General features: G+C 42.7%; 1 protein-coding gene across 2 annotated transcripts in view; it reads right to left on the reverse strand.

Moving 5' to 3' along the window:
- ptprt (protein tyrosine phosphatase receptor type T) overlaps nucleotides 1-24,957 on the reverse strand; it is a 999,403-nt gene that overhangs the window by 441,517 nt on the left and 532,929 nt on the right. For both annotated transcript variants that reach the window (XM_078236146.1, XM_078236147.1), the window contains exon 7: nucleotides 18,413-18,709. In XM_078236146.1, the coding sequence (XP_078092272.1) occupies nucleotides 18,413-18,709 (297 nt within the window). The remainder of the gene's footprint in view (nucleotides 1-18,412; nucleotides 18,710-24,957) is intronic.

Raw genomic sequence — 24,957 nt, forward strand, 5'->3', positions numbered from 1 at the left:
AGATGTAGCAAACCTTCTGAGCTATCATCTAACTACTGAAATACTAGAACTTAATCAGCAAGCAGCAATCACTTTGAAAACAAAATATTGATAATTTTTAAACTGGGTTTCCTCCTTGGAAGGTCCAGACCACACTACATATACATGCACTGTAGTGGTTAGCACTCTTCTCTTCATTGAGTGCACCAACCTTCCCAGGAAGCTGAGTCTCTGCTGAGGTGCAGAAGTAGGAACTCCCAGCATTATGAGGCTCAGTGCCCAGCTCTGTCACTGCTCCCAGTCCATCATTTGCCACGTAATGGGAAGATGCAAGTTCTACTCCTCACAAGTCAATGCAAAAACTCCCCGAAACGGTAGGGGCACCATGACTGTGTTGGTCCGCAAGCAGAATTATGGCAGGGGATCTGTGGACACCTCCAGCCGAGGAGCCATTGGCCAGGATTCTCCAACCTCGCCCACGGCTGGGATTCTACAGTCCCGCTGCAGTGAATGGAGATTTGGCTGTGTGCAGTTTTGGTCTCCTTTTCTGAGGAAGGATGTTCTTGCTCTCGAGGGAGTGCAGCGAAAGTTTACCAGGCTGATTCTGCGGATGGCAAGACTAATGTATGAGGAGAGATTGACTAGGTTAGGATTGTTTTTGCTGGAGTTCAGGCGAATGAGGGGGAATCTCATAGAGACTTATAAAATTCTAACAGGACTGGACAGGGTAGATGCAGGGAGGATATTCCCGATAGTGGGGGAGTCCAGAATCAGGGGTCACAGTCGGAGGATTCAGGGTAGACCATTTAGGACAAAGGTGAGAAGACATTTCTTCACCCAAATAGTGGTGAGCCTGGTGAATTCATTACCGCACGAAGTAGTTGATGCCAAAACATTGAATGTATTCAAGAATAGCACTTGGGCGATTGGGATCAAAGGTTATGGGGGAAAAGCAGGGTTAGGCTATTGAGTTGGACGATCAGCCATGATTGTAATGAATGGCGGAGCAGGCTCGAAGGGCCAAATGGCCTCCTCCTGCTCCTATCTTCTATGTTTCTCTGTCCTTACTGGCAACGATAGTCATTGGAGAATTCCGGTCGTTACCCTGTGAATGCCAGATGCCAAAATGGTTTTGAAACCCTGGAAGATTTATGCAATTCTGGGGTTGCATAGGCCAGCCAGATTTTTGAGAGCTCAAAAGCAGCCTAAATATCCTGATGGTGTTCATAATGCCACATGATAATAAACAAAACTGAAATTAAAATCTTAAAAATCAATTTTACTCATGGTTAACCTGTCTCACCTGTTCTCGCTCAGCTTCTCTCCTGTTTTACTCATAGCTCAATAATATACACGCTCAATTTCCAGGAGCTTTTGTTTCTGTTGTCTATTTTTAAACCTCAAATATACCCATTCATCTCTGCTTCTCGATGCGACTGTTTCTTTTGAAAGCCAAGTCTGCGTGGTTAATTATTTCACTAATTTCGTTATTTGACTTTGTCTAATCACTGAAGCAATCAGCTGGCTCCTATGATGTTTTTATATGAAGCCACATCCAATGCCAATTCAACAAATTATAACATCAGGCAAGCGGACACTGCAGAAATGAGATATCTTGTGGTGTTGGAAGGAGTGATAGATATACTGTCAAGTTCTGATGAAATACCAAAGGCATGCCAAACACATCTATACCGCACCTAATTTTTCTCTGTGAATATACACTTCCATGTTTATTTTTTAATGGATATAGATTCAATATGATATATAATACATCAACGCAAGACTGAAAATAAACTAATGTTTCATTTCTCAATGATTCATCATGCCGATGTAATCTCCAGTCTCGCCAAATACATTCATTGCTCCTCTAACCAGCCAGTTATTTTAGTGATGATTTGGGGATTTGTACCAAGTGAACGCAAATAAAATAATATAATACAGATAAAGTGGCGTGATTTATACCTTATAGATTTGGTTGTCGGCACATATTGGAATTACCCTCATCTAATATCACGGTGGCACAGTGGTTAGCACTGCTGCCTCAAAGCGCCTGGAACCTGGGTTTGATTTCCTGGCTTGGGCCACTGTCTGTGCGGAGTCTGCCCGTTCTCCCCATGTCTGCGTGGGTTTCCTCCGGGTGCTCCGGTTTCCTCCCACAGTCTGAAAGATGTGCTGGTTAGGTTCATTGGCCATGCTAAATTCTCCCTCAGTGTATCTGGACAGCCGCCGGAGTGTGGCGACTAGAGGATTTTCACAGTAACTTTGTTGCGGTGTTAATGTAAGCTACTTACATTACACAAATAAATAAACTCTAACTTTAAATATCTTCTGAAAAATATTGATTGCTTTAGAATTTTTTCATGGGATGTGGGCGTCATTTGCAAGGCCAGCATTTGTTGCCCAATACTAATTGCCCTTGAGGGGCTTGCTTGGCCACTTCAGAGGGCAGTTAAGAATTAACCACATCACTGTGGCTCTGAAGTCACATATAGGCCAGACTAGGAAAGGACAGCAGATTTCCCTCCCTAAAGGACACTCATGAACCAGATAGGTTTTTTTTAATAACAATTGGCGATGGTTGTCTTGGTCACCATTACAGAGACCAGCTTTTAACTCCAGATGTTAAGCACAGGTTAAAGAGATGTGTATTGTCTCCAGCCGGGACAGTAAGTGAGATTTTGCAAGCCCAGGCAAGTCATGGGGGTTACAGATGGTGTGACATTACAGGCTGGAGACAATACACATCTCTTTAACCTGTGCTTAACCCTCTCTCCACTCACATTGTCTGTACCTTTAAGACTTGATTACTTGTAAAGACTCGCATTCCAATCATTATTTTGTAAATTGAGTTTGTGTCTTTATATGCCCTGTTTGTGAACAGGACTCCCACTTACCTGACGAAGGAGCAGCGCTCCGAAAGCTAGTGGCTTTTGCTACCAAATAAACCTGTTGGACTTTAACCTGGTGTTGTGAGACTTCTTACGGGGTTTGAACACCCAGGGCACTAGCTTGGGCCTCAGAAATACTAGTCCAGTGACATTACCACTATGCCACCATCTTTCCCAGTTGATATTAACTATATTAGATTAGTATTATATTAGATTAGTATTTAAGATAACTGATTGCTAAATTTTCACATCGTTTTCCCTTTCAAAACTCTTGTCGTGTCGGTACTTGGTATGGCGAGAGTCATAATCCAAATTACATGTGCAAACTTAGGTTTTATGATTGGATTGTACATCATAGCACATATAACAAGGCCTCTCGCCATCCTAAAAGGTAGGGCAAGGGCTCTCTGCTAAAAAATAATTGCTCAGCAACTGTAATCTTCAGATCTGCAGGCAAATGTCTACTTACAAAGGTAGGAATTGCCTCAGTTTCTAACTGCCAAGTGATTAATAATCAAGAAATGATTGTGTCTATGGAATCACTAACGTGTGAGCGATTTGTTTTAGCATGAAGTCCACCATTGAGATAATTTACGATAAATGCACATGCATGTACACATACACATAATCAGTCAAAACAGACAAAAAAAACTTCAGAATATATTTACAAAAAATAAATCATGACACTTTGATTGGTTAATAGCTATTTAAATAGTGTTCTTCTTAGTTGAGACAATGATTTATACTCTCTGCTGAAATGGATGTGTAAATTAGGTTGATTAGCAGAATAGTATAGGGTACTTCAAGTGTATTAATATTTCCCCTTAAAATTAAAGTTATCTATCTTTGGCTCTTAATGTCACATTCCCTTTTAAAGCTGAATTTTATGTAGATTTGCTACGCATTCAGATTTTGCTGCAGGACTGCACTCAGACAGTTATCTGCATAGCAGGCTATTGCTAAGCATCATTTTCAACAGAAAGCTAGCTATTTGTCAATAATTGTTACAGGGGATTGAAATTTCACAGAATGTAAAGACAGAGCGCAATTGTAAGTATATGCGTAATGTCAGTTTAATTGTAAAACAAGATACAAGGAATCCGAACATGCAGAAAGGAAAAAGCCATTTAGCATCTCAAGGCTAATCTGCCAATCATTGAAATCTAGGCTGATCCATGACCTGACACCATATACACACCTTTGCCTAAATCCGTTACTCCCAAAATACAAAAATCTATCATTAGAATCACAGAATCCCTACAGTGCAGAAGAAGCTATATGGCCCATCGAGATTGCATTGACTCTCTGACAGAATATTTTACCCAGGCCCTCTCTCCCACCCTATTCCCGTAACCCCACCCATTTCCCATGGCTAATCCATCTAACCTACAGTTCTTGGGACACTAAGGGGCAATTTAGAGTGGCCAATCCACCTAACTTTCGCATCATTCTCAGATTTTAAATTAACAATTTGTCTCGTAACAGTTGCCATTTGCGGGAGATAACTGCAAACATTTAACACTCTTTGCGTGTCAAAGTATTTACAAATATCACCCCTGAAAGGCCTGGTTCTAATTTTTCAGACTCTGCCACTTTGTCCAAGACTTCCCAACAGGCAGAATGTTTTTTTTCTATCCATCCTACCTGTTCCCCTTATTATCTTGAAACCACCAATCAAATTGCTACTTATCCTTCTGAACTCCAGGGAATATGACCCCAGTTTGTGTAATCTCTTCATGTCTTTTAACCCCTGGAATCGAGGCTCCAATCTGGTAAATGTGCTCCCTCCAAGGCCAATACATCTTTCCAAAGGTGTGGTGCCTCGAACTGCTTATAGTCATGTTCATCAGGCATGTTCTGTGTTATAAATTCAATCAGACTTACTCTGATCAGCTGAAAATTGTCAAGATGTTCAGTTACTCTACCCTTAAATATAGAGTCCAGTGATTTCCATACGCCAGACGTTAGGCTTGTCAATAGCATGTTAGTTGTATTTAATTGCATATGGTTGGTGGGTATTAAGTGGAGATTTACATGTGCTCTTATAAGTAGGATCAGACTGAAACAGTGGTTTAGTTAGGAGGTGCGTGTTAGTAATGTATCGTGGTAGACTCCTCATTATCCAAAGGTAGGGGAGTCTAAAACTAGAGGGCATAGGTTTAAGGTGAGAGGGAAGAGATACAAAAGTGTCCAGAGGGGCAATTTTTTCACACAGAGGGTGGTGAGTGTCTGGAACAAGCTGCCAGAGGTAGTAGTAGAGGCGGGTACAATTTTATCTTTTAAAAAGCATTTAGATAGTTACATGGGTACGATGGGTATCGAGGGATATGGGCCAAATGCGGGCAATTGGGATTAGTTTAGGGGTTTAAAAAAAAGGGCGGCATGGACAAGTTGGGCCGAAGGGCCTGTTTCCATGCTGTAAACCTCTATGACTCTATGACTCTATCCAAGTATGTCCAAGTGATTTAACTGTCTTCTGTAGGTCCTTTCATGAATGCAATATAATGTATATCTCTGTAAATAAAAGCCTATAAAAGTGTGTAAATATTGGCTCCAGTTCTACCCTTTGCCACCAGGCTTTCTGGAATATAACAAGGCTAGATGATCTACAATTCCCTGGTTTTCCTCTCCCACCTTTCTTAAATAGTGCAGTAAGATGAGCTATTTTCCAGGTACAGTTTGTGAATTGAGAGACTTTGGAAAATTATTCAGGCATCAGCTATTTCCTTTAAAACCCTAGGATAAAAACCATGGCATGGGACCCCATGACATATCTCTTCATCGGAGTTAAGGTGCTATTCGCCTACAAGATCTAACATGCACCTCCTAACCTTTTGGAGCGCTGCTTCTTCATCAGATGAGTGGCTCACCTGATGAAGGAGCAGTGCTTCGAAAGCTCGTGATTCCAAATAAACCTGTTGGACTTTAACCTGGTGTTGTGAGACTTCTTACTGTAAATGCTGCCATTCAACATGCACATTGACTAACAATATCTGTTTAACCAGTTTTCAAACCGGTCCCCCCCGTTCGTAGGATAGAATCCATAGAAACATAGGACCCCTACAGTGCAGGAGGCTATTTGGCCCATCGAGTCTGCACCGACAACAATCCCACCCCAGACCCTATTCCCGTAACCCCACATATTTACCCTGCAAATTTACCCTGACAATAAGGGGGAAGGTAACATGGCCAATCAACCTAACCCGCACATCTTTGGAGTATAGGAGGAAACCGGAGCACCCGGAGGAAACCCACGCAGATACGGGGAGAACGCGCAAACTCCACACAGTAACCTTAGGCTGGAATTGAACTCTGGTCCCTAGTGCTGTGAGGTAGCAGTGCTAACCACCGTGCCACCCTTTATCTTAAATGGGATAAAAACTGTTTTGATTTTGATATCCTTGAACATTTTCTTTTCACATTCCCTTTTTGTAGGTCTTACTATCTGTTCTGGAGGAATCAATGTTCACAATCATTGTTTTATCATTTTTTTTCTTGTTTGTGGAATGGCTGGTATTTTGTCTCAAAATTGTCACAATATTAATTTCATTTCATTTGTTACTCTGTATTGTTGGTGCTTGGAAAAAAAGCCATGTGACATTGTTAACCGATCAGTCTGGGATATTCTGATTCCTGAAGCATTTGTGATGTATTTGACCAGAAGTGACTGCAACACGATAGATCTTATAAGAGAACAGCACCTCAACTCCTGTGAAGGGATATGTGATGGGGTCCCATGCTGAGAAATATAATTCACGAGATCAAGTGTACAAGAGCGTCAGATACAAGCCTGGAAATCTCTCAGGCCCAAAGAGCAGTAATTGAGAAATTGTTGGGAATTACTGCATCAAAAGTGAATGATAATATTCCATATATTCAAATGAGAGATGGACAGATCAAGGAATCTGGGAGCACGGTGGGAGAGTGGAGTTGAGATAGAAACTCAGTCATGATTTATAAAATCATAGAATCCCTATAGTGCAGAAGGAGGCCATTCAGCCCATCGAGCCTGCACCGACAACAATCCCACCCAGGTCCTATTGCCATAACCGCACATATTTACCACCCATGACACTAAGGCCAATCTAGCGTAACCAATCCACCTAACCTGCACATCTTTGAAGTGTGGGAGGAAACTGGAGCACCTGGAGGTAACCCACGCAGACACAGGGAGAACGTGCAAACTCCACACAGTCACCCGAGGCTGGAATTGAACCCGGGTCGCTGGCGCTGTGAGGCAGCAGCACTAACCACTGTGCCACCATTCTGCCCTCATTGGTGCAGGCTCAAGGGGCTGTTTGATCCACTCCTGCTCCTATTTCTAATGTTCTTAATGACCGCACAAGAAGAAGACTGATTTTTATAGCGCGGAGTTGAAAGAATTGTAGTTAACTATCAAATTCAAGGATCTAATAATGCAAGGAGTGAAAGATAGAAGCACAACTTGAGTACTGAATATTGCTTTTGATCTGATTTGATTTGATTTATTATTGTCATATGTATTAGTATACAGTGAAAAGTATTGTTTCTTGTACGCTATACAGACAAAGCATACCATAGCGAGGGAAGGAAAGGAGAGGGTGCAGAATCTAGTGTTATAGTCATAGTTAGGGTGTCGAGAAAGATCAACTCAATGCAAAAGTCTGATGGCAGCAGGGAAGAAGCTGTTTTTGAGTCAGATGGTACGTGTCCTCAGACTTTTATATCTTTTTCCCGATAGAAGAAGGTGGAAGAGTTTGTATCCGGGGTGCGTGGGGTCCTTGATTATGCTGGCTGCTTTTCCGAGGCAGTGGGAAGTGTAGACAGTGTCAATGGATGGGAGCGGGTTTGAGTGATGGATTGGGCTTCATTCACGATATTGAGAATAGCTATTCTCAATCACACTCAAAAAACGATTCATTTTAATGTGCATATTTCTCATTTGTTCTGCACTTCCACTTCTCCTTCACCCACTCTATTAATTTACTGCATTTCAACATCCAGCACAGTGTCTGTCGCCTTCTATAATCTCAAACTGCAAATCCCAGCTGTTTCCTTACTGCTGCGAATATACTTGTTTCTTTTTCCTCCTAAGGACTTCAGAATTACAATTCTGATCTGTGGCACTCAATAACCTGTGACTTTAACTCACCTCTGTAATCTGTCATTATTTGTTGTCACTCCAGCCTTTATGAATATTAAACTGTGACCTTTTCCATCCCTCAAACAAAGATTTCTGCTCTTTCCAAATCAGAACTGATTTCTGTTTTTGGTGAAAGCCTAAAGGATTTCACTTATACTGCTAACTTACTGAACCCGAATCCATCAAAATGTCAAGGACAGAAGCAGGGATACAGATTACTTTTATATTCATTTTTTTTAACATTCACTGAAACCTTTTAGATCGACGCTGCTCTATTGCATTTTGGAAAATGGGAGAGAGGGTGTTGAAAAACTGCTTTGGTTCAATGTTATAAAATGATTGGGTAGGACCTTTGAGGCTGATTTTCTGTAACTATTTTAACACTGGGGAAGGATGCAAAGCTTTGTTAGAGTAAACAAAGCAAGATGTATTTTATTTTATTCAGCAAGCTCTCTCTGTCAATCCTATACATAGTATTTGGACATCTTTGTATGTGCAAAAAAGTTATATAATGCTGTATAAAATATCTGATGATTTCCTGTGGAGTTGGTCAGAGCAGTGTGTGGTCTGCAAAACGTAGATGTTTAATTATCTTGTCTAATTAAGGCCACTATGCTGGTGCCCCATATGCAGAACTTGTCAAGCAATGCGTTCCTGAAGGTTGGAGGGCAATGGCTGAGGCAAGTTCCTATAGATTGGGAACAGGTTAGAAATTAATGGCTTGTATCTTCGGGAAAAGGATTATTGAGGTCATAAAATTCAGTAGAATGTCTTGTTTGTCCTTGCTTTTAACCCTTTTGACCATCTACAGGATGACAATACACACATTGCCAGCACATGACAACACAATGCACTTGACTCTATTTATTTATGAATGCAAAAACAATACTCCATGTAAGAGATGAATGCTGCGGTGTCGGTAAAGCCGCGATCTGCTCGGAATCGGGTGCAGATCGCGGTATAGGCCCGACGCCCAACTTTATCACGATTTCGCGCCCGAAAACGGGCGTGACGTTTTGGTAAAATCGGGCCCTTGGTCTGGTTACTTGAAGGCTAAAGTCGTGATCAATTAAAAGGCTGACATCAAAGCCTGCAACACCTTGCATTTGTCGCAAGGTACCAATCATAACAAATCTTATGTTCTCATTTAGGACTTGGCTACTACTCAGGCAACAGCACTTAAAACAGCTTTTACCAAACTCCCAGGCACACAAAATTCAAACGAGGTAAAGCATGAATAAGAATCATAAGCACAATATGACAGAGCTGCCTTCGTTCCAAGAGGAATTACAAGGGCACTGGGGTTGTAAGTGGCCAGTGCAAATGAATTCTAAACACAATCATAAACATGATGAGTTCACAGGTCTTCAACTGAAACTATAATTGCTGGGAAGACTTAATTCTATTTAATAGAAAGATCAATGACTTTATGCCATATTATGGTAGTTTCCATATAATAATACAGGGTCAGATACATGTCGAGTTTAATGCTGATTATCCTGCTTGTATGTTTGTTCCTCCGGACAACCCTACATCAAAACGAAACTTTATTCACGAACAAGAATTATAGAGGTTTATTCGTTTAAGTCTATCTTGTTTCAGAAACAGCTTTGGGTGTTCTGAGTATTTAATTAACCATCCAGCACTCATGTTGCTAATTGCAAAATGTGCAGTTTAAAGGCAGTTTTGCAAACACAAACATCATTGTTCCTGCTGTCCTAATGGCTCTGAGCTTTGTAGACCAAGGAAGTCAAAGGCAATAGTCCCAGCCCGTGGTGAGTTAAGTGGTTTCAGCCGAGCAATGATAAGAACAGCATGGATAGCCTCATGCTACCAGGATAAAGAAAGGAAAAACGTCAAGGGTTCTTGTTGCAGATGGCAATAGACTGAGCTACTGGAACAACCTGTGTAGATTCCAAATGAAGAAAGTATTTTTAACTGTAATGTCCAATGTTTCCAGCATTGCCACTTAGGTGCACTACCAGAGGATACTAAAAACAGTGGAATCATACTGCAGAGGAATTTCGCATCTTAAAGTTTATGTTTATTAGTGTCACAAGTAGGCTTACATTAACACTGCCATGAAGTCACTGTGAAAATCCTCTAGGCGCCACACTCCGGCACCTGTTCGGGTACACTGAGGGAGAATTTAGCAAGGCCAATGCAGTTAGCCAGCACGTCTTTCGGACTGTGGAAGGAAACCGTTTTACTCTGGGATAATATTTCAAAATGTATATCCCCCCATCCCTGTCCTGTAATATTATCCCAGATTTTGGACTGTCAGGTGTTTAGTTCCTGTGATTATAACGTGGACATTATCCTCCAAAGGGAATTCCTTTCACCCTCTCTGCTGTCTGTGCTGCTTTGCCTTTTGCGCCCGGGCGTGCTGCCTGCGGTCTATTCCGAGCTGCGCATGCGCAGTTGGAGCTCCGGCCGCTCCAACAGCGCTAAGCCCCGCCTAATAGACCGGCGCCGAAAAAAGGCGTATGGGCGCGCTGGAGCGCGGCTGCCGGGCGCGGATCCGTTTGACGACCAGACCCGGCACTTAGTCCCGATTTGGTAAAATCGACCCCAGTGTTTCAAACTAATTATTTTCTGAATTGATTAAAACAAAATGTTTTAATATTATGCACCCTGATGTACAAAGCAGCCCAAATTCTCCACCCCCACCATAACCCACTTCTTCCTCTGTATTCTGAACAAGTCAACTCCAAAAGCAGGTTCTCAAATGGTGGTCAGCTATTATATCTGACACTAAACCAATAGATGTCAGGGTAATAAAGAATGCATTTCTGAGCCACTTTCAATTGTGGTCAATCTGCCAAAGGAGCAAAGCACACATTCAATTTCAATTTTGCCGTATCTTCTTGAACATTGATCATTCAACGTTGAATAAAGTATGCATGAGAGCCTGCCTTCACAAAGAAGTGGTAACTTACTTCTGAATATGCCGCCGCTCGTCGCATATAATTACTTCACAAGATTTGGTTACAGTAAGAACAAAACAACTTCCTATTATAAAATCATATGAATGTGTAAAATGCAGACCACATCATGTTAGGAATAAAGACCACCGTGGCATGGGGAGCCAGTGGCGTAATGATATTGTCACTGGACTCGTAATCCAGAGACCCAGCAAAATGCTCAGAGGACCTTGATTTCGAATCCTGCCACGGCAAATGGTGAAATTTGAGTTTATTAGACATCTGAAATTAAAAGTCTTATGATGACCATGGGACCATTATCGTAAAAACCCTTCTGGTTCACGAAAGCCCTTTAGGGAAAGAAATCTGCCATCCTTACCTGGTCTGGCCTACGTGTGATGGACAATAAATGCTGGCTGAGCCAATGATGCCCACTCACATCCCATGTAAGATTTTAAAAATGCTACATTGTGTTGATAAGCTAGCCTAGGACCAAGACAAAGATTAAGGGTGAAAATTTGATTGCTCTCGAAAATGGGGTACAGGGATCACAATGCACAATCAATCCATATCCATTCATAGAATAGAATCCCTACAGTGCTGAAGAAGTCCTTTTGGCCCATCGCGTCTGCACCGGCCACAATCCCCCCAGGCCCTATTACTGTAACCCCACATATTTACCCTGCTAATCCCCCTGACACTAGAGTCAATTTAGCATGGCCAATCAACCTAACCCAGACACCTTATTCAATGCACACCAACTTTGTGCAGCAAAATGTCTGCAGGGGTCCAATTTGTGTGAAGCTCGCGTCGCCTAAAGCCAGCCTTACAAAGGGTAGAATGTGGGAAAGCAGCCAGGAATGCATGGTAGTCGTCAAGTCTAGATATAACAAAGGTATGACTGAGGGTTTCAGCAGCAGATGGAAACTGAGACAGGATTGGAGTTGTATTATATTACAGAGGTTTAGATAGGTCTTAGTAACGGCATGACTGAGAGGTCGGAAGCTCACTTCGTAGTCAAATGTGACGTCAAGTTTGCGAACAATCTGGTTTAATCTCAGATTGTTGCGAGGAAGAGGGATCAAGTCTGTAGTTACGGAACAAGGTTTGGAGCAGGGAGTGGAAACAATGGTTTGAGGCTTCAAATGTTTAGATCATAGAATAGATCATAGATCATAGAAACCCTACAGTACAGAAAGAGGCCATTCGGCCCATCGAGTCTGCACCGACCACAATCCCACCCACAGCTGAGCACATCATCATTTAATTGTTGGAAATTTTTGCACATCCAGTTAGATAAGCAGTCTGATAATTTAGCGGAGGAGTTAAGAGAGGTGGTGAGAGCTGGCTGCCATCAGCATGAAAACAGTGTACATGTGTCTTCGGATGACCATGAGAAATAGGAGGGCCCAATGATAAATCCTTGGGGGGATGATATATGTGGCGGTGCAGGGGGAGGAAGAGAAGCCAATGCAAGTAACACAACAGAACAGAACAAGGTGAGAGCAGTCCCACCAGCAGATCGGCATTGGAGGAGGATGATTTGCTCAGCTGTGTTAAAGGCTGCCGACTGGGTAAGAAAAACAGGGAAATGTTGGCAAGAGCTGTTTCAGTGCCGTGGCTGCGGTGGAAATCTGATTGGAGGGGTTGCAACATAGAATGGGAATGGATTTGTGAGTCAACAACATGCTCAGAGGCCTTGCAAGAAGGAAGGGAGAGTGAAGATGACACAAAAGGGATTAGCGGGTAGGGCCTGGGTGGGATTGTGGTCGGTGCAGACTCGATGGGCCGAATGGCCTCCTTCTGCACTGTAGGGTTTCTATGATAGTAGTTTTCAAGGACAGCGAGGTCAGGGGTGTTTTTTAAGGAAAGGTGTTATGATGGCAGATTAACAGGAGACAAGAACCTTAAGGGAGAGAACCATTTATGATATCGGTTAAAATGGGGACTGGGAGAGGAAATTAGTTCAGGACTAGAGCAGGCCAGGTCATTGTAGCAGGTTGAGCTAGTGGACATGGCAGAGGTACGGTCTTGATCCTTGACAAAGAAAGTCCACGAGCTCCTTGTAATTATTGTTGGAGGTGAGGATGGTGAGGATAAGAGAGGGTGGTTTAAGAAGGTGGTTTGCAGTAGAGAAAGAGAAGTGAAGGTTTACGTTTGCATTTCAGGAAAATCCTGGAATTGTGAGTAGTTTTACAGACAAGAGCAGCACCTGATAGTTTTTTTTGCTAAGTGGCCAAGCCAGATAGAAATATAGAAACATAGAAAACTACAGCACAAAACAGGCCCTTTGGCCCCACAAGTTGTGCCGAACATATCCCTACCTTTTAGGCCGACATATAACCCTCCATCCTATTAAGTCCCATGTACTCATCCAGGAGTCTCTTAAAAGACCCTATTGAGTTCGCCTCCACCACCACTGACGGCAGCCGATTCCACTCGCCCACCACCCTCTGTCTGAAAAACGTCCCTCTAACATCTCCCCTGTACCTACCCCCCAGCACCTTAAACCTGTGTCTTCTCATAGCAGCCATTTCCACCCTGGGAAAAAGCCTCTGAGAGTTCACCTGATCTATGCCTCTCAACATCTTATATACCTCTATTAGGTCTCCTCTCATCCTACCTCTCTCCAAGGAGATCTGGAGGTAATTGGCTTTCTGCACCCCTTACAATTGAAATTGAGGACTATAAAAGGGAAAATGGCCAGGATGAGAGAGAGTAATGGTTTTATTGGGGTTTAGGGCATCACAGATGAAGGTGAAAGTGTGGTTGAGTAAATCAGTAGCTGCAGAATCATTGTGGCAAACGAAGGACCCAAGACTAACTGGTTGGGATTTTGAAGATGACATTTTAAGTGAATTGAGGGATAGATTTTTTTCAAGGATAGATAGAGAAGAAGATAGGGCTGAGAGCTGGAATGGAGATATGGCTGGCGATTAATACAAAACATCATTGAGCATGCTGACTGACATTGTGTTCTGCCAGCTCTGCATTCCTCAAGCACAGTTAACCATCCCAAAATGGCATCTGGCACAGGCCACACAGCAAGTGAGCATGCGATGCAGACACCATCAAAATGGCTCCCATATCCCTAAATTATGGATATTGATCATTGACTCGCGGGCACAGCCTCAAAATAAAGGGGGGTCAGTTTAGGACAGAGTTGAGGAGGAACTTCTTCTCTCAGAGGGTGGTGAAGCTCTGGAATTCTCTGCCCACTGAAGTGGTGGAGGCTACCTCGTTGAATATGTTTAAATCACGGATAGATGGATTCCTGGTCGATAAGGGAATTAGGGGTTATGGGGATCAAGCGGGTAAGTGGAACTGATCCACTTCAGATCAGCCATGATCTTATTGAATGGCGGGGCAGGCTCGAGGGGCTAGATGGCCTACTCCTGCTCCTATTTCTTATGTTCTTATGACTCCCTACAGTTCAGAAGGAGGCCATTTGGCCCATCGAGTCTGCACCGACTCTCTGACAGAGCATCCCACCCAGACCCTATCCCTGTAACCCCCGTATACTTACCCTGCTTGTCCCCCTAACCTACATGTCTTGGGACACTAAGGGGCAATTTAGCATGGTCAATTCACCTAACCTGCACATCTTTGGACCGTGAGAGGAAATGGGAGCACCGAGAGGAAACCCAACCAGACTTGAAGGGAACAGGCAAGTTCCACACAGACAATCACCCAAGGCCATAATTAAACCTGGTTCCCTGCCGCTGTGAGGCAGCAGTGCTAACCACTGTGCCACCCAACCACAGTGCCACCCGTGCCATTATTATGGAGCTGAATCTTGTGGCCCAAATCTGGGAGCACTCACGACACCTGGATAAATATAAAATCTAGCCCCCATTCCCTATTTGACTGTCTAATTAAAGGTGTGTTTATACTGAAGCTTCAACATTACTGCAACGTGATCTTCTAAGTCCAGATGGGACGTCCTGATGCAGGGTGGTCTCATGTTGCTTAGGTTGAGCACAATATGGAATATAATTCTAGCAGCACATGGTTTAAATGGGACCTCTTGATCACAATTAAACTTACCTTTTTTTTATTCATTTGTGGGACATGTGTGTCACTGACTGGCCAGCATTTATTGCACATGCCTTGTCCAACTTTAACTGTGTGGCTGGCTAGGCCATTTCGGAGGGCAGTTGAGAGTCAACCATATTGCTGTGGCTCTGAGGCCACATGTAGGCCAGACCAGGTAAGGATGGCAGATTTCCTTCTCCAAAGGACATTAGTGAATCAGATAGGTTCTGACAAACAACAATCAGTAGATTCTTAATTCCAAATATTTTTATTGAATTCAAATTCCACCATCTGCCGTGGTGGGATTCGAACCCAGGTCATCAGAACATTAGATAAAAGCAAATTACTGTGGATGCTGGAATCTGAAACCAAAAGACAAAATGCTAGAAAATCTCAGCAGGTCTGGCAGCATCTTAAGGAGAGAAAAGAGCTGACATTTTAAGCCCACATGACCCTTTGTCAAAGGATTAAAACCATTAGACGTTGCTTTGACAAAAGGTCATCTGCACTCAAAACGTCAGCTCTTTTCTCTCCTTACAGATGCTGCCAGACCTGCTGAGATTTTCCAGCATTTTTTCTTTTGCTCACCAGAGCATTAGCTGAGTTTCTGGATTAATAGTTTAGTGATGATACCACCAGGCCATCGTCTCCTTGAGATAATTTAAATGTTTTGAGTTGGGGGCTCTTCTTTCGAACCATATAAATTCCCACTGGCTGAGAGATGAACTCTTGTGGATACAGACTGCCTGGCAAGAACGCACAAATTAGAAAATTTGCATGAGAAACTTGCAGCATGAAGAAATCAAAGATTTATACGGATACTGCAATGCAATAAACAGATGCTCCATCGTTAGTTTCCCTGTTGATATTAGTTAGAGACCTTTTCTGAATGAAGATCTGTCCAGATTTCAATCTCGAATCATTCAATTATAAACATGCATCGCAAGGATGAGAATTTTGAAGTAATATTTTTCAGCAAATTATTTTAAACTAAATAAAACTATCAGGGTAATTTTTGTTCGTTTTTCCTTTAGATAAATGTTACTAGAAGATGCTGAAGTTTATATTGATTACTATTTAAAATTAAATACATTTTATTATATTTCTTATCATTGTGAAGATAGAGCTGTCTTCGTTACAATATGTGGTGACATTGTAAACGGATTTATGTACATAGTGAAGATTTGCCACCAATTCTTAAATGTGTTTAAAAAATCCAATTTTACAATAAATATTAACAAGAGAAAATCTCCATCAATGGATTCGCGACATCAAGGCACTGAATATCTAGGGAAATTCTCCTCCCTCCATACCTCGGCTTGACTGACTGTCAGAGACATATTAATGGGTATTTGTTATGTATGTGTCCACATATATATGTCTACATGTAAATGTCACTGCACATAGTAACAAGAGCAACATTATCTTCATGATAAAAGACATCAATTTAAATCCCGTTGCGTGTTTTCCATTCACGCAGTATGTGACAAAGATCAGGTCTGGAAAAACAGGTCAACTTCATTTGAATATTATTTTCCTCTCATCAATATTCAAATATTTAAGGACTAAAGCCACTCTTAGCGGCAGTTGTCTTGGCATACAGAAGAATTTTATAGGAATGCATAATTTTAATGCGCTCATTCCCCATTTACATTTGATGGATTTATTAATGCATTAAAGTAGCACACAGAGGAACTTTGTAGAAGTACACTTAACGTATTTGTGATGAATATTGTTGAGGTTAACCCTGATTAGTCTTATCCAAAGGTACAACATGTATAAGGGATCAAGGACATGGTTACGAGGGACAAATGTAGGATCAAAAGCAGAGAAATAGAGGATAACATTTAAGGAAACAAAAAGTACAACTAATTTACTTTTAATATTCTTTAATTTATCTTAGTTTATTTTGCATTCCACGGTGCGGTCAATTAACTATTTTTGAGCAATGAGACCCTGAAGATAAGTCCATTTGTCTCCGCAGGTTTGAGTCCAGAGGCGGGATTTTGTAGACGTTGTTGGCAGTGGGATCTTTCGGACCTCCCTTTTGGTCCTCCAAAAGCTCCCCCTCCTCCCCCCCCGGAAGATCCCACCCTTAGCCAATGGCGAGCCGCCTCTGCTGTGGGAAAACAAGGGGGTGCTGGGGAAGGAAATCTCAGCCAATGTCAGTTCAGTAACTGCCCTCTCATTTGGTACAAGGAAACTATGCTAGAATTTGATCCAAAATGGCCACTTTATATTTCCAATCTCGAGTTTATTTTGGTTGAAAAGTGACTTTTGGAGCTAATGAACAAGAAACTCACTTCCACCTTAAAAAGATACAGATGAAGCGAGAAGCAACGCCAACTAAGCATCAGTTGATGAGTTCGAAGTGAGGATAGAGTTTTATTTCAAAAGCAACAAGATTGAAGGATATGGAGTAAAGGTTGGGAAGAGGAATTCAAACGGCAAACTGCCATGGCTCACAAACTGGTGCAGTGCACTTGATGGATTATATGGCCTATTCTCTGTAGATATAATTACAGCAAAACTGATTCCAACTGCAGATCAAGCTAGGTTCAAACACCATGGGAGGTTTTTGTTTTCATGTTTCATGACTTGAAAATGTTGTTAGAGGACAAAAATAATATCATTTCATTAGGTGTGGCACTAATGTTATTTCTCACCAAGCTCCTTCCTTACATAATTTAACTTTTCTTTTCCATTTTTTGTTTCCATTTTTGTTACGTTCAAAGTGTAGAAGGTTCAGCCACGACCTTGTTGAATGGTGAACAGCCTTCCCTATCTTTTATGTCCCTATATTTAGAGGAGGCAATGGCCTAGGGGTATTATCGTTAGACTATTAATCCAGAAACTCAGCTAATGTTCTGGGGATCCAGATTCGAATCCTGCTGCAGCAGATGGTGGAATTTGAATTGAATAAAAAATATATACATCTGGAATTAAGAATCTACTGATGACCACAAAACCATTGTCAATTGTCAGAAAAACCCATCTGGTTCCTTTGGGGAAGGAAATCTGCCATCCTAAACTGGTCTGGCCTACATGTGACTCCAGAGGCACAACAATGTGGTTGACTCTGGGCAACTAGGGATGGGCAATAAATGCTGATGTGGAAATGCCGGTGTTGGACTGGGGTAAACACAGTAAGAAGTTTAACAACACCAGGTTAAAGTCCAACAGGTTTATTTGGTAGCAAATGCCACTAGCTTTCGGAGCATGCTGCTCCTTCGTCAGGTTGAGTGGGAGATGCTGGCCAGCCATCCATGCCCTTGTCCCATGAATGAATAAAAAAACTGTTTAAAACAATTTTAGACAAAAATTATTTCGAGGAAAAATAGAAAAAGATACTGTGAATTTTGGTTGCAAAGAGTATCTAGCATGCAATGCCACAAAAGAGTTTGTCCACATTTTTCTTGGGCATTGTGTACCAATTTATAAGGAAACGTAATTCACACACTTACCATCTTCTTCAGTTTGTATAACTATCTCGTCACTTTCTTTCCTTCCTTCTGGATTCACCAATACCAGCCGGAGCTTCACCGTAGTGTATGGATGTAGTCCCCGCAGTGTATAGTGGGATGATGTCTGCATTAGCTCTTCGGCCGTGTACTCACGGTGACCAAGCACGTACTGATATTGAACGGTCAAGTTGTAGCTGTGGCAGCGAGTGACCGCATAACCAAATGGCTCCCAATGAATAGTCAACTGTCGTGATCGGACATCCACAACTTCTACACTCTGAGGTCCATGGACGGGATCTTTGCAAAGGAAAAAAGAAATGCATATTATACTTAGACAGCTGAAAACTCTTGGAGTCGATTTTATATTGTAAAGATGAACCCAGAATTACACATTAATATAGCTTCCAAACACTGAGCAGTAGCCGAGGATACAATTTCAACTCTTGGAAAAATGGCGACATGTAACCCATTCACTAAGAATCAGGTTTTTCAGCCGCACATTGACAGAATTTGAAAGAAAAGCATGTGTAATATCATACCGAGTAGAAACTAACTGTTGCTTCAAAAAAGAAAATTATGGACTTCAACATCTGTGTCTTTTTCTGCTCCTGGCATGAACACTTTGAAGGAAGGAGCATGAATGGCCTTTTCACCTCCAATACGATGATTGCTAAGCCGGCCTTGTTTTCAGACACAACAATAGATTTTACCATTACTCAGAGTCCATATTTATTCTGATATTTTCTTTTGCCAAAGGTACAAGTTGAATAGAATCACTCGTCTTTTATTGCACCTTGGTGAGTGTGCCTGCATAAATCAAACATTTAGCCACTTCATGCCGACCTTGGACTTTCAGTGTTATAAATCACACAAAAAGAAACACATTCATCATAAAGTTTCTGAATGTGAGACACCCCTCGTAGTTCTTTGACTATGAAGCCATTTATATGCTGCACTTCACATTTCAATACCCCATAGAAAGGAAGGAGGAAAGAAAGAAGAATGAGTTACAGACAATCATAAAGAAAGGAGGATCATTTATCATCTTAGCATTTCTCTGGTTTTGTGAGAGGGAGGTCATGCCTCACGAACCTGGTGGAGTTTTTTGAAGAAGTGACTAGAATGGTTGACGAGGGAAGGGCCGTGGATGTCGTCTATATGGACTTTAGTAAAGCGTTTGACAAAGTCCCTCATGGTAGGCTGGTGAAAAAGCTTGGATCTCATGGGATAAAGGGGGAGGTGGCTAGATGGGTGGAGAACTGGCTTGGTCACAGAAGACAGAGGGTGGTAGTGGAAGGGTCTTTTTCCGGCTGGAGGCCTGTGACTAGTGGTGTTCCGCAGGGCTCTGTATTGGGACCTCTGCTGTTTGTGATTTATATAAACGATCTGGAAGAAGGTGTAACTGGGGTGATCAGTAAGTTTGCGGACGACACAAAATTGGCAGGACTTGCAGATAGTGAGGAGCATTGTCAGAAGCTACAGAAGGATATAGATAGGCTGGAAATTTGGGCAAAGAAATGGCAGATGGAGTTCAATCCTGATAAATGCGAAGTGATGCATTTTGGTAGAAATAATGTAGGGAGGAGCTATACGATAAATGGCAGAACCATAAAGGGTGTAGATACGCAGAGGGACCTGGGTGTGCAAGTCCACAGATCCTAGAAGGTGACGTCACAGGTGGAGAAGGTGGTGAAGAAGGCATATGGCATGCTTGCCTTTATAGGACGGGGCATAGAGTATAAAAGTTGGGGACTGATGTTGCAGATGTATAGAATGTTGGTTCGGCCGCATTTGGAATACTGTGTCCAGTTCTGGTCGCCACACTACCAGAAGGACGTGGAGGTTTTGGAGAGAGTACAGAGGAGGTTTACCAGGATGTTGCCTGGTATGGAGGGGCTTAGTTATGAGGAGAGATTGGGTAAACTGGGGTTGTTCTCCCTGGAAAGACGGAGGATGAGGGGAGACTTAATAGAGGTGTATAAAATTATGAAAGGCATAGATAGGGTGAACGGTGGGAAGCTTTTCCCCAGGTCAGTGGTGACGTTCACGAGGGGTCATAGGTTCAAGGTGAAGGGGGGGAGGTTTAACACAGATATCAGAAGGACATATTTTACACAGAGAGTGGTGGGGGCCTGGAATGCGCTGCCAGGCAAGGTGGTGGAGGCGGACACACTGGGAACATTTAAGACTTATCTAGACAGCCATATGAACGGAGTGGGAATGGAGGGATACAAAAGAATGGTCTAGTTTGGACCAGGGAGCGGCACGGGCTTGGAGGGCCGAAGGGCCTGTTCCTGTGCTGTATTGTTCTTTGTTCTTAGGCCACCCCATATATTCAAATAATTATTTATCTTAAGTTCTGGGTGTCTTTTTTCTCTTCAATGCAGAAGTACCAATCATATAGAAGGATTGGTGAAACAGTAACATGGGTTCTTTATTGGAAGTAAAGATTGGTTAAAGTTGACTAGGAGTCTTAAATATGGTACATCTGATCTCCATTCCTGCTGCGTGCAGGGTGACTACAAGTCATGGAAGCAAAACATCGTATCCTGTTGAGGGAGGGAGTGATTTACAGCACTTTAAGAATGGCTTCCTAAAGATGCATGCACATCACATCACAATATCCCCCTGTTCTTAACTAAAGATTAACCCTTTTAAGAATCAAAATATTTATGAACAAGATAAGGAAAATAACAATGGATTTTCTGGCTGTGCTCGTCCCAAAACCGGAAAATCCCGCCCGAGATCAATGGACCTTTGCATTGTTCACCCCCCCCCCCCCCCACGACCGCCCCCCCCCTCCCCCCACACCTCCTCACCCGTTACAATTCCCATGGTGGGAGGGATGGGAAAATTCCCCCCCTTGTGTCTGAATGTGCTTAACACAATGGAATGTGATTACAAGTCTCTGGAATTTATTGGAGGTTTGTTTACCTCTACAGCTTTAGTTATGGTGATCTTTGCTGGAGGCTGCTGTACATTTTCAGAATGCAGGTTAGGCGTTTTATTTATTTTATTTTAATTTTAATTTTATTTCTGCTGATTCTATTCTGTTTGCAATAGGATTACGCTATGTTTCTGGTTGTGATGTTTTTCTAATATGGCATCTCTTCTGTCGCACCATTGAGCAGTGGTGTTGTGTAGTCTGTTGGCCAATGATCTGCGTTGCAGAGTTTGGTGATCTTCTCTCAGTATCAACATGGGGTTTCCAATGGTGCCCCTCAACATGTTCTTAACATTGCCCTGGATGGTGAACAAGGACAGGTCCCTGCACACTGGTAGGCCTTCAATCACTGGGCCTGTGGTGTCCCCAACATAAAATATTTGGGGTGACCAGGGTGTTTTATAGCAACACTGGAATACTTTGGCATTGCTTGTTAAAATCATAGAATTAAACAGTGCAGAAGGAGGCCATTCAGCCCATCAAGTCTGCACTGACCACAATCCCACCCAGGCCCTATCTCCATAACCCCATACATTTACCCTAGCTAGTCCCCCTGACACTATGGGGCAATTCAGCATGGCCAATCAACCTAACTCGCACATCATCTTTGGGCTGTGGGAGGAAACCGGAGCACCCGGAGGAAATCCACGCAGACACGGGGAGAATGTGCAAACTCCACGCAGACAGTAACCCAAGCCGGGAATTGAACACTGGGTCCCTGGCGCTGTGAGGCAGCAGTGCTAACCACTGTGCCACCGTGCTGCCATGAATCATGACTTGCCACTTCTTTATGTAGATACATTTGTGTAGAAAGTGGAAGAATGCTTGCACCTGTCTTGGTATCAGATTTTGTATAGAGGGTATGCTGACCCTGTATCTGTGGAAATACAATCTGGATGTTGGCAAGGATACTACTGAGCCAATATATTCTTTGATGTTCACCATGCTGGATATCAGCTCACTTTGTGTGTCCTCATCAGCATCAAATGGCCATATATTTTGGCTAGACAGTTTGTGGATCTTGTTTTTACGCTGTTTGGTACACAATCTTGGTTGTTTGGAATGCTGTACTCGACTGGCCTGAGGTTGTGGCTTCCAATGATGTTGAATCACTTGTTTTGTTTGGCCTTTGCTTTCTGCTTTGGCTCTTACAATGCCTTCTGGTGCCACATGCCTTGCATACAGCATTAAAAGTTGGACAACCTCTGGGTGCATGTATGAGACCACACAAACCTATTGCTTAGTGGGCTTGCCTGAATTGGCTATCAGGCTGACGGTGGATGAAATATGCATAGCCTGTAAATTCTGCCTACCCATTAGTGTAGTTTTACACTCGCACCTGCTTTGCAGCAGTGCTTCCATGGTGGAACCTCAGGCTTGGTCCAAGATGTCTTTCTGGACTGATTCCATTGGAGTAGATGTTGTCATCCTGCCAGCCAGCACAGTTGTAATCACACCCAATGTCTGTGGATCTACTCATGAATAGGTCAATGGTCTCTGTCAGTTGTTGCCTAAGGGGCATTAATTCCAGATGGTGGGTGTTTTGAAGTTGAGCTTCACTTGCAATTGATCTTTGAGTTGGCCATATTTCTTCAGGATTCTTAAAACAGTCTTCAGGAACACCTGATTGCTGGAATTTTAGCATCACGCCCGCCCTGATTCCAGGGCAGGCGAGGCTCGTGGAACGGAATTCTCCGTTGGCCTCGGGTGGGATTTTACGAGCTTTGTCCAAGTGTCTAGTCTGTGGAGGCCTTCATTACTTACTAAGATTTTGATTTTAATGTCTTGTTTATCATAGAATCCCTACAGTGCAGAAGGAGACCATTCAGCCCATCAAACCTGCACCCGATAATAATCCCATCCAGGCCCTATCCCAATAGCCCCAATAGCCTTGCTAGTCCCCCTGACATGAGGGGCAATTTAACATGGCCGATCAACCTAACCTACACTTTTATGGACTGTGGGAGAAAACCAGAGCACCCGGAGGAAACTCATGCAGACATGGGAAGAACATGCAAACTCCACACAGGCAGTCACCCGAGGCCAGACTTGAACCCGGGTCCCTGGCGCTGTGAGGCAGCAGTGCTAACTACTGTGCCACCGTGCCACCCGTGGAAATATCAAGGCCCAGAAAGCACAGCTCGCGGATTGTCAGAACAAAGTAAATTCGAATAAAAGATTAGAGGTAGCCTTCTAATTGAGCATTGGAAATTTTGTTGACAACTTTTAGTTTTATCCAGGATTTTTAATGTATTTTTTGACAGTGATTCAAGTTTTTGCCAGCCCTTCCAGAGTTAATTTATCTCTCAGCTTTAGTACCTTTAATGGTGATTGCCTTAGCTGGTCTTAGGTTGTTTCCAGACTGCAACGGTGGAGCGGTTACTGGAGAGATTTTCCTTCCCAACTCAGTCTTACCCATACCTCTGTTGTGGGAAAATTGCCACTTCGGAGTCAGACTTGGAGGTTTCAACAATGCAGTTTTATTTGACGAAGCTCCGTGGAGAAAAGGCACTGGCACTCCGCAGTACTTTCGGCAGCTACCTTCTCTCAATGATACAATAGGAGTGGTTCATTTTTATACTTTTCAGACAATGGATAGTCCGGACATTAGCCATTTAACACATCGTTATAGCTGAGTAGGATCGATAGTTAACACATCGTTACAGCCAGACATATACAGACATTGGCTTTTAACATCACATTGTTTCATAGAATGGGTACATTTTCCCTATCAATGACTTAGTTTCGGTCTGTACATACAGTAATTGGTTTTCCTGCATTTATGTATTCCCGTTCCCGTTTGTGGCTAACCTCTTTATCAGTCCTTATTGTCCTAGATCTGTCCTTATCTTAAAAGTGCCTCAAGCACTGGCTGTTTCCTGTAGTATTTGTTCCACATCACGTATTTGTTCCCTGCATGTTAAACTTTAAATAACTGTCTGTCCTGTATGGTTCAATTTCAAATAGCTGTTTGCACTAAAAGTCAGTGCCTGTTTAATGTCTCTCTCCCAGGCAACCTTTTATGTTGTGGAGATGCCGGCGTTGGACTGGGGTAAACACAGTAAGAAGTTTAACAACACCAGGTTAAAGTCCAACAGGTTTATTTGGTAGCAAAAGCCACACAAGCTTTCGAGGCTCTGAGCCCCTTCTTCAGGTGAGTGGGAATTCTGTTCACAAACAGAACTTATAAGACACAGACTCAATTTACATGAATAATGGTTGGAATGCGAATACTTACAACTAATCCAGTCTTTAAGAAACAAAACAATGGGAGTGGAGAGAGCATCAAGACAGGCTAAAAAGATGTGTATTGTCTCCAGACAAGACAGCCAGTGAAACTCTGCAGGTCCACGCAACTGTGGGAGTTACAAATAGTGTGACATAAATTCTGATTCTAGGATCGCATGATAAAGACTCAGGAGGAAAAAAGCAGAAATATTTATGTGAAATAGTGTGACATAAACCCAATATCCCGGTTGAGGCCGTCCTTGTGTGTGCGGAACCTGGCTATCAGTTTCTGCTCCGCGACTCTGCGCTGTCGTGTGTCGCGAAGGCCGCCTTGGAGAACGCTTACCCGAATATCAGAGGCCGAATGCCCGTG

This window comes from Mustelus asterias, chromosome 20 (assembly GCF_964213995.1).
Source record: "Mustelus asterias chromosome 20, sMusAst1.hap1.1, whole genome shotgun sequence".
Taxonomy (NCBI): domain Eukaryota; kingdom Metazoa; phylum Chordata; class Chondrichthyes; order Carcharhiniformes; family Triakidae; genus Mustelus; species Mustelus asterias.